We start from the raw sequence: 11,353 nt of genomic DNA, 5'->3' as shown, positions 1-11,353 counted from the left end.
TGTGCATTCTTCTGTGTCTGCTTGTCTCCCTTTGTTGCACCATCTTGCTGCACCAGCTGTCTGTGGGCGTGGGCTGTCAGCTCTCTGCGGGCAAGGGTAGCTTGCCTTCATAAGGAGGCCCTGGGATGTGAACTCAGTTAGGTAGATGGGAGCCCAGTTGATTGAGTCACAGCTGCTTCCCCTTATAGCATTTTTGATGCAAGCCAGACATGATCTATTGTATAAGAGAAACTAAGTTCTTGATTTTCTGTTTGCTCAATGTTTTTTTTTTTTTGGAAAGATGACAGTGAAAACTTGCAAGATCCTTTCATGTTGGAGCTGAAACAAGAAGTCCAAAAATTGTATCATCATTAGTAATTCACTCATTATATGTGATACTATTTGTCTCAAGGAGTTATATTTTTTACCTTTGATATACTTACTAAAACCATCCCAAATTTCCTTATGCCCATTATAAAAACACACCTTGGCATGCTTCTAGGTCTCCAAAAGTGTAATAAAGAGTGGGTTTACTTCTCCAATATGACTTTTTGTCTTTATGAGTTGCCTAGATTCTTAGCTGTAGATTCTCTTTCTTTGAAACCTAAAATTTTAACTTACGTGTGAAAAATAACCTCAAAACTTAACAGCTCAAAGCAGCAAACATTTATTATCTCATATAGTTTCAGATGGTCAGGAATTTTAGAGCTGTTTAGCCGAGTGGTTGAGTCTCAGATTTCTCAGGAGATTGTGGTCAGACTGTTGACAAAGACTGCAGTCATTTCAGAGTTCAACTAAGGCTGGAGACTCTGCTACCAAGTTGACTCATGAGGTTATTAGAAGATTACAATTGCTCACTCACTGCTGGTTGGAAGCGTTAGTTCCTCAAACATGGGCCTCTTCATAGGATTCTCACAACATGATATGTTGCTTTTCCCATAGTAGATTGATAGATTTATATCAGTTATATGTTATTTATCATATAGATCAACTCTGTAACAGTGTGGGAGGGGACTACACAATGGTTTGAATGCTAGTAGGAGATTATAGTCTATTAGAGTTTCTCTCCCTTGCTGCAGTTGGGAGGTACTTTCACACTTAACCTGAAGGCAACAACAGCTGCTACCATTCTAAGGGGGGCTTCTAGTAACTTAGTATTGATACACCCTAAAATATTTGCTATTTCCTGAAAATTCTTGCAACATTTCTCTGAGGGTCACTTCATTTTAGAAGATATTGTTGTATTTTACTTTGCATATTATTATCCATTACTGAAACACTTTGAACCCTGAATTTCTTTCTGGTTATGAGAAGAAGGATAAATGCACGAGCTTTAGCCTTTTCCTAAGAATTGGCAATGTTCATGTACAGGAAAATCCTGTGTAATGTAATTTTTTGTATTTTAAGTTTAGGAATTTCCTAAATAGAATGTTAAAGCATTCATTAGTAAATTTAAGGATATCTGATCTCCTTGCTCCTTTTTTCAAATGGTGAATTGTAGGGTTATTTGATATGACAATTGCTGTGCATTTAGGACTTTGGAAGGTGCATGCAGCTGTAGACATAGGAATTCAAGATCGGAATAATGATTAACTGCAGAATATTCCGTTATAATTTCTAATTACCAAGTTCAGGCTAAGAATTTGTGTCTTTGAGTCTATTTGCCCACATCTCCAACAGGCAAGTAGATCAGAAACTGACTGGACTCCAAACTGTAAATTCTGTGACAACCATGTCATCTAGAGACCTAGACACTGGTGTTAATCTGGAGTGACACCAATTTTTAATTATCATTATATTTAAAATCCAAGAAAATTGAATTTTGGGTCTTATTTTTACTTAAATACTCCTTTTGAATGTGTTAATTTTGTATCACAGTATTATTGTTTTTTTGGTGAATTATCTCTTTCAAACCAGCTCTACTCTATCCAGTCTTTTGGTTGATATCTTTGGAATTTCTATTCCTTTGTCATTTCTTAAATTTTTTCTTTGCCCAATTCTCCTTTCTTTTATAATGAAACAAACACTTGCTAGTATGTAAATTATGACATAAAAGGACTGAAAGTCTGAATTGAACTTTCTTCTCTGTTAAGACTAATTGTTCCCTTGTTTTTCCAGGAAGTAAATGTGTGCACATATTCTTTATCTCCATCTGTGTCTTCATCTTTGTTTCTGTTTTAATCCCTATCTTTCTTCTTCCAATTTGTTTTTTATTTTATGGTTATTCACACTTCCCTCTTAGCTGTTGTTTGGAACTTTGAATACAAAAATGGACTTAGTTGACAAATTACATCAATATTTTTAAGATCTATAAGCATTTTTGGAATGTTCCCAATTTTTTCAAGTGAAAAAGTAGGAAACACATTTTCATTTTCATTAGGTATTCCCCTGGTTCATATCACAAAATACAGATATAATTCAAGTAAACAAATAAAATGGTAAATCTTTATAAGAAAATTATACACCTCTTTTCTCCCTCCTGACATTCCTATGAGATAATTCCCTTGGTCTGATTCTCTCAATCTGAGATCCCAGAACTCTAAAGCTTTACTTGTTCACTACTTTCTACAGCAGCTAATTAGTCATCTCTCTCAAAATAGCAGCATTTTTTATAGCTTCTTGTCCTAGGTAGGGTAGGTGGTGTGAGGTGGTTAATGCTTAAGCAGAGGAGAACATCTACTTTGGATAACTTTTCTGACTCCTTCACCATGCTGCTGCTCTCTGTGGATTTTTGAAAGCTCAGGTAGGTGATGGTGGTGTTGGTGTGGTAGAGAAGGTGGAGATGTGGTAGGCTATTCTCTACCTACCCATCCTCAGGTTTCCATGCTTTCAGAGAGGCAGGATTTAATGGCAGGAGCAGAAGGAGCAGAAATTTCACAGGAAGGGAGTTTGGACAATTGTTTGGAGAAAGGCATATGAAAGAAAGTGTGGTTGATTTTTAATGGGAGTCCAGATTTGAGAATCAAGGTATGGGAGAAAGAATCATTACCCTAAACTTACAATGACTGTCCCCGATTTTAAGTTCTCTGATGTTTCTTCATATTTTCTCTATTTAAATACTTTATTTATTTTATAAAATTTTCACTTATTTTATTTTTGACTTCACATGCTGTACCCTACTGCAGGTAATTTGGTGAAACAATTTCATTGTGACCTCTAACCACAAAGATTCTCTGTCTCTTTTGTGATACCCTATTCTGCTCATGTGGCAAACAAAACAAACAAAAAACACAACAAAGCGAACAAAGAAATTGAGTTAAAATTCTATGTATTGAATTCTTGAATGGTTTCTGAATGGTTTCACAAAAATTCTCCTTACAGCTTTTCTCCAAGTTCATAATATATTGATCATCAACAAGATTATCACAGTTTTTAGGTATTGAGACTGTTAATAAATGGTTAACAGTTTATAACAGTTTTTTTTTTGCAAAACCTTTTCCCACCTACTTTACTGAATTAATCATTTATAATCTTGCTGTCAATGCCACCATTCATTACTTTCTATATTGTTTGTTCTCCCTCTACTACATGATTTCAGTTGCTCTTTTTTAGTATCACAGGACAGAATCCAAGTCTTTTTCTTAATCTTTTTCTTTTGCATCATTCTATAGCATAAAAAAGTGACCACCACTCCTTCCTGTTTGTCATTCCTTTCTATGTTATCTCTTGTTGGCAGTACATAGAGGCCGAACTTTTAAAAGACAAGTAATATGTAAAAATAGTAATAGTAGTGATGTAATAATGATGATGGTAAATTCTATACATTTGTTCCTTCAGCCATATATGTTTTTTATTACCTTTAAAATAACTCTTTTCATATGATTTCTTAAGAAGTCTTTCTTTCTCATGACTTCAAATTTTAAATGATCCCCAGTTTTTATCTCCACCTCTGAATTTTCTTGCCTATCATTTTTATTGCTTTTTAAATGAATAAATGATCCCCTGCCATTGCTAAATCTTTTCCGACACCCAAACCTTGATATATTTTGATTCTTTCCCATTCTCATCAACACTATCCACTCCAAATTATAGTAATAACCTATAGGTTTAAATTTTGGCTCTTCCACTAGGAGCTGTGAGATCATGGGTAAGTCAAGTGATGTATGGGTTAAATGTTTTTATGTGTAGGATGGACTATGCTTCTGAATTTAATGATGTGAGTTATTATTTTAGATCATGAAAAAATAACCATAGCCATATGATGTCATGAAAACTGCCCTGAATTTGCATCAGAAGAGCTGAGTTTTGGTTTTGCACTAACTGGCTGTTTGGGGTAAGTTGCCATCTTTTCTGAGCTTGAAATTTCTCAACTTTAAATGAAAATAATTCCACCACCTGACATATTACTTTTCCTTGCCCCTGAACATGTTATTATGAGAATCAAACATTTTAATACATTTGATATATATTGTGCCATCTCCAAATAGGTAATAAATAATAGGTAATAATGGAATTAATTTAATAAATTTAATAAATAAATATGTAAAATGGAATATAATCTGGTAAAAGTACATCTTTATTTTCTTCTCTGCCTTTAAGAAGAGTGTGGGAGATCACTATGAATCATTTCATAAACCCTGTGAAATAGAAGCTGCTTCTTTCTCCATATCTCTCTCACTTTTTTTCCTTTACAGACTTTGTGTTGCTCTTGAAGACTTCACAATTTTAAACCAAGAGCCTGTACAAAATTTGTGAAGACGTTTCTCTATTCTTCATCTGGAATTTTTAGCAGGAATATTAGGTATCCTTTTATTGGAATTGTTTGGAGAATGTGTCTCAATTCGTTTCCTAATTGAAATGTCTGTTTGAATTAGGAAACTTCTTTTTTGCTTACTGGACTTAATGGGAAAAGATGATACTTTATAAAATTAGGAACTGTGGAAAATTATGGCCTTGAATAAAAGACTGCCTCAAAGAAGTTGTTATTAATCCAATAATCAAGAAATCTTTCACTAATTTATTTCACTCCATATTCTAGGAAACAAAGACGACGAAATTGTCCTTATCCTCCTCAAACTTAAAATGTATTTGTGGAGAAAGAATTTATAAAAATGAGAGCACTGAAGATAGATTACTAGTAGGGAAGCATTTTCTCTAAGGAGGAAAACACATTATTTTATATTCTCAGAATACCTTCTGCTTTGCTTTCAGTTTATCAAATTCCTCTTAAATTTTTAAAGCTCATGCCAAACCCTTGAGTCTTTTAAGAACTTTCTTCAAAGTTCCCCATAGAAATCTGTGTGTTCTTTTTTGCCAACAACAAACACCTGGAACTTCTCCTATAGTTCAAAATATTGTGGCTTATTTGTTGTATGGGAGTTCTTTTTCCCAATTAAATTTTGAGTTTCCTGACTTTAGGAATGAGAGAGGGAAAGATTATGAACTGGAATTGTAGGGAAGTTTTCAAGGAGGAAGTCATTTTGGTTAATCTTTAAAGGATTCTAGTGATGAGATATGTTCAATGTTGCACTGTCCAATAAATATCTACTAGCCACATGCTAGTATAACTGAGGAAATGGATTTTCCTATTTCATCTAATAACACATGAGACTAGAGATTATTGCATTGGACTGAAAGTCTTAAAAGTTTGGATTACCTCTTCTCCCTTTATTAATTTCTTATTTTGCAGAATTCAAAGCCATATCTAGAGCAAAAAACCGAGTTTTTCTGTTTATAGGTACTTATGTGTCTCTCACTGGATTGTTTGAGTAAATGAGAAACTTGAACTAGATAACATCTGGGGTGTTTGCATGGTAGTAGTTTTATGACAAATTTTAATCATCTTATAAAACTGAATGTGTGATTATGCATGTAAATATAAACAAAATATTAAAGGGAAAAATGGGGTTGAATTTTTTTCATAATGCTAGGTTTCTCATGCCCTCTCCTTTCAGTAACAAATCTGAGATTTCTTATACATTCATGTACTTTTATTGTTCCTACTCCAACCTCCCTCTTTTCTCAATACACCTTACCTTGAGCAGCATGGTTAAGTGTTGTGTATCTAGGAGGGATTGAGACACACGTGTTTGACCCATAGGTAGGAGATTTCATCTTCCATGTGGTAACATGTATACCTACATGAATAGGTAAAAGTCAGGGAGACTCATGTACCAGCTTAGGTTCAGAGTCTAGGGACAGTAAGAATTGGCATCGGATGGCTTGAAGCAGAGAGATGACATAAAAAGAGGTTAAAATCAACATAGACGAAGGACAGGAGAAGGTCAATGGTTATAAACCAACTATGAAATTAGTAATGTGCATTTGTTCATCTCCAGAAATCTCTAGTGGCTTTAGAGTTCCAATAGCTCTATCCAGGGTTCACAAACTTCTGGACTGTGAATAATCTAAACAGATAAATCAAATTGACTTTGATTTCCTAGACCACCCTTTCCCACCTCACGCAACTTAGCCATATCCTGATTGTCAACCATCCTACTAGTTGCTCCCACTTATATTTTAATGACCATGTGGTAATCCCAATCTTACCCTTGTCTTTGTTCTATCATACTCTTAAGTCACCTATGTGCCCTATACCAGATTTCTGTGATACTCATCCCTGCTCTGTGGACTTTGGGTAAATTGTAAATGTAATTGTTGGAAGTGACGTTAGATTGACTTCATGAATCATATTATTTGTATGAGATGATATGAGGTTAAGGAGAGAGACAACTTTAAGACTGAAGAAGATTCCATGAAGATTTGAAGAATAGAACTTATGAGTTTAAGGAAAATGAGGCGGTATCTACCTGACCTTTCTTCTCTTGTTTTATAATGTATTACCTTCTCTGACCATCCCAATCTGGCCATTAATATCTAATATGTTTTATATTTGCTATCTTTCCTTGTTTGTAGATTGAGAATAATTCTGTGAGGTCATGGTGATAAGAAAATTACATGAGAAAGTGACTCATCTGAGTCAGGTGATCATGGGGGAAATTAATTATTTTAAAAATATAGGGCCATATGCCTGAATTGGGGGACACATAATTTTTTTTAAAGTATCATTTTTTTTAGAATTTATTTTATTTATTTATCTCCCCTCCTTGCCACTTGCTCACTGCCTGCTCTTTGTGTCCATTCACTGCGTGTTCTTCTGTGTCTGCTTGTCTCCCTGTGTTGCATCATCTTGCTGCACCAGCTCTCCGTGGGCACCAGCCATCATCTCTCTGTGGGTGCGGGCCAGCTTGCCTTCACAAGGAGGCTCTGGGAAGCAAATCCAGGGCCTCCCATATGGTAGATGGGAGCCCAATTGGTTGAGCCACATCCACTTTCCAGGGACACATAATTTTGCAGAGTGAATATCCTTGAATAATTAATCATTACAATTCTAGGGTGTTATTCCATTCTTATTTTAGTTTCCTTTTTATTTTCTTTTATGTGGTAACACTGGAGGCAATCCCGTTGATAAAGCAATGGATGGAGCGAATTACTCTGTGGTGTCAGAGTTTGTGTTCCTGGGGCTCTCCAATATCTGGGAGATCCAACTTCTTCTATTTGTGTACTCCTTCATATTTTATGTGGCAAGCATGCTGGCAAACTCTCTCATTGTGCTCACAGTGGCCACTGACCCTCACTTACACTCCCCCATGTACTTTCTATTGGCCAATCTCTCCTTTATTGACCTGGGTGTTTCTTCTGTCCTTACCCCCAAGATGATTTATGACCTTTTCAGAAAGCACAAAGTCATCTCCTTTGGAGGCTGCATCACTCAGATCTTCTTCCTTCACATCATCGGTAGTGTGGAGATGGTGCTGCTCATAGCCATGGCCTTTGACAGATATATTGCTATTTGTAAGCCTCTCCACTACTTGACTATCATGAGCCAAAAAATGTGTATTTTGCTTCTGATTGCTGCATGGATAATTGGCTTGATCCACTCTGGGACTCAAATAATTTTTGTTATAAAATTGCCATTTTGTGGCCCTAATGTGTTGGACAGCTTTTACTGTGACCTTCCTCGGTTCATCAAACTTGCCTGCATAGACACCTACAGACTAGAGTTCATGGTCACAGTCAACAGTGGATTCATATCTCTGGGATCATTTGTCATTTTAGTTATCTCCTACATTTCTATCCTGGTCACGGTTCGGAAACACTCTTCTGAGGGCTTATCCAAGGCTCTCTCCACTTTGTCATCTCACATAATGGTGGTTATTTTGTTCTTTGGCCCTTGCATCTTTGTTTATACTTGGCCTCACTCCACATCACATGTAGACAAATTACTTGCCGTTTTTGATGCAGTTCTCACTCCTTTTCTGAATCCAGTCATCTATACATTCAGAAACAAAGTTATGAAAATGTCAATGAGGAGAGTATGCAGCCAACTTATTAGTTATGCAAAGATTTCTTAAATGTCAAAACTCTTAAGAGATTTCCTTTGTTTATTCCTTTAGGTAATTAAGTTTATATTATTTCAATATCTCGAGTTTCTATGTACTTTCTTAATATTTACATAACCTAGATTAAAATAACATGGTTCTTTTCAAATATTGTATTATATATTGTTTTCCTGCCTGTGATTGAAGGAAACAAATGTTGAAATGAAATGTACTTCTGGGAGAAGACCAATTGTTTTCTCTTAGGTAGCATTACTTTGGTGAATTTACCATTGTTTAGGTTTCAAAACTGAGTCTTTTCATTTAAACAGAGTGGGCTATATAAGAAAATATTTTTGGCTTAATAAATGGACACCAGAAGGGAATTTATACTTCTATTGCTAGTTTTAATTTGTTGAAATATTAAAAAATATGTCAAGTATCCTGGACTTCCACATAGATGTGACTCATTCTTTTGCTATATGGAAGCCTCTGGGAAGTCAAAGGATGATGGGAACATTAATGAGTAGGGAATCAGAGCAAGAGGGATTATTTCATTTTTTTTAATACTTAATGATATCAGTTTAGAAAGGAGATTAATGACTGCAAGTCCACACTAGGATATATCTTCCATTGCAAGATGGAAAATAGAATCCTTTGGCCAGGCAAACTGCATATGATTGTGGTCACCCCTCGGGCTGAAGTGTGGTTTGCTGGCCTGGCGAGGGGCGGTGGCTGCGGTAGGCCTATTCCAAACCGCTGCCCCCATAATAAGGTGGTTGGTCAGGCCCACCGCCACCCCTGAAGGAAGCTCGGCATGGGTGCAGAGTGCCCTCGGGTCTCCCCTTCTCGGCAGCCATGCTTCCGCGGCCGCCCCTCCTCCCGGATGGCGCCACACGATGCCTGTGGGGTGGCACTCTTCTTCTTCTCTCTCCCTGCGCAGGCTCAGGGCGGAAAATTCCAGTCTGCCCTTTTCCCTCCCCCTGACAGCAGCAACAGCCAGGCGTGGGTGGGAAACTCAAGTCTGCCCTCTACCCCAGCAACAGCAGCCACCAATCACTAAACCCTGCCACTTCCCCCAGCAACAGCGACAGCCAATCCCTAACCACCACCCCTCCCCCATCCAGCACCTCCCACTGATCTTTCTCCGGCAACCAATCAGAACAGGGCGTGGCTTCGACCAATCAGCCTTCCCCAGCCCCTATAAAACTGTTGTCTCTCCCTCAATAAAGTGGACTTGCGTGTTTACCTTGTCTCCGTGGTAGTTCTTCTGCCGTGCGCCCTCCATTCTTGAGAGCCCCCGACAAGGGCCTGGCCTCCCTTGTCCCCAGTTCATCGCCTGCTTCTCCGGGCGACCCCCTCGTCGCTGGCTTCGCCGGGTGACCCTGTCAGCCGAACCACGCAGCCCCTGTGAGACCGATCCCTCGTCTGCTGCCGGACCGACCCCTCGTCCCAAGCAGGACCGACCCCTCGTCCAAAGCTGGACCGACCCCTCGTCCGCAGCCAGACCCCACCTCTACCGACCGAGCAAGCTGCCACAGCTGGCGCCCAACGTGGGGCAAGGCAACTCCACCACAGCCTCACTCCATAACCTGGCGGCCCCCCCTCCTCTCTTCTCACCGTGGGACTTCTCTCATGCAACATTGCTGCTACCTGAGCCTTGGCTACCTCATATGATCCACGGCGGTCTGGGAGAATCGCTGGATGGCTTTCTCCTTCCATGTCGGGGGCTTATACCAACCCGCTATGATTAAGAGGAGCCTTGGATTTCTCGGGAGCGCGCGCTTGCACGTCTGAAGTAACCCTACCACAGCCCTACGCCCTCCTCTTTTCTCACCCCTATCTTTTCACTCTGCATTGCTGCTCCTGAACCTTGACGACCTCATACGATCCACGGCGGTCTGGGAGAATCACTGGATGGCTTTCTCCTTCCATGTCGGGGGCTTATATCAACCTGCTATGATTAAGAGGCACCAATAAAACTCTCAGGAGCACGTGCCTGAGCACCCCCACCCCTGCCTTCACCTCTGCCTCCTCCCCTCCGCGCTTGCTCCCCTTTGCCTTGCTCCACTGCTCATCGTTCTGCCTTCCACTCGTCGGGGGGGCCTTCCTTTGGCCCGCGACCACTGTCGGAGTCCCGTCGGCTCCGACCCCTCGTCTCACCACGCACCTCGGCTCCCATCACCGCGCTCTCAAGGTAAGGGCCCCTTTTCTTATCGGCTCCAAAAGGCCATTAGCAATGGGTAACATCCTTTCTGCTAAGCAAGCCCCGCAAGTTCGGGCCCTCGCCGATCTCCTAGACACTCACCGGTGTAAGATCTTTGAAACAGCTCCAAGTTTATTGGGACCTTCTTCTCCCCTTTAATCTGTGGCTTACCACGTGTCAGCTTTGGGACCCGGATACCTACATTCGCCTTATAGATAGGGTCACTTCTGCCGTGGAGCAGGAAGGTAAAAAATTCCCTCCTGGCTTATTACCGGTGCTTTTTACCATCTGCTCCTGCCTTCAAGGCGCCCTTACCATCAACTCCCTCCGGCTGCGCCACCACCGCCGCCGTGATTGTCAGGACGGCAACTATAACCGGGATCCTGATCGGGATCCTGATGCTGGCTCCGACTCCGACTCTGAGTTGCTTGTTGAGCGCCTTAATAACGCGCTCGAAAATTGTCCCCCTAAACAGTGTAATCTAGCAGTGCCGAGCGCCGGTGAAGATGGCGAACTTCCGCCTTCTTCCTTGCTCGAAAAGGGGAGGCACTCTCAAGATGGCGGACTTCTGCCTTCTTCCTCACTCGTAAAGGGGAGGTCCCTTTGTCCCTCCCTCCCCCTGATGACTTCCTGCCTGGGTGGGCCGGAAGCTCCCTCCCCGCCATTTTGTAGCACCGCTGGGGATGGCCCGCAGCCATTTTGTAACACCGCATGAGCAATGGCTCCTCTCGCGCCCTCCGCGCCAGTGGCCCCCCCTGGCTCCGCCTCCCCCTTGCAGCCCCCTCCATCCAGTCGGTGGCAAGCTGCCACACACACGGCCCCCTCTAGCCTATTTTTGGACCCATATTCC

The 11,353-nt window shown here is 40.4% G+C and overlaps 1 protein-coding gene across 1 annotated transcript; it reads left to right on the top strand.

The window, feature by feature from the left end:
• Positions 1–7,394: 7,394 nt before the first annotated feature.
• LOC101435870 (olfactory receptor 4F3/4F16/4F29-like) lies at positions 7,395–8,333 on the top strand. The gene has a single exon (XM_004475448.1). The coding sequence runs from the start codon at positions 7,395–7,397 to the stop codon at positions 8,331–8,333; it is 939 nt and encodes a 312-aa protein (XP_004475505.1).
• Positions 8,334–11,353: the final 3,020 nt, after the last annotated feature.

Source organism: Dasypus novemcinctus, chromosome 3 (genome assembly GCF_030445035.2).
Source record: "Dasypus novemcinctus isolate mDasNov1 chromosome 3, mDasNov1.1.hap2, whole genome shotgun sequence".
Taxonomy (NCBI): Eukaryota; Metazoa; Chordata; class Mammalia; order Cingulata; family Dasypodidae; genus Dasypus; species Dasypus novemcinctus.
Note: the sequence above shows the minus strand (reverse complement) of the source record. Positions and strands in the feature narration are given on the sequence as shown.

Bases quoted from the DNA above. Each gene is read 5' to 3' on its own strand.
- LOC101435870 (XM_004475448.1), top strand. From the start codon at position 7,395: ATGGATGGAGCGAATTACTCTGTGGTGTCAGAGTTTGTGTTCCTGGGG.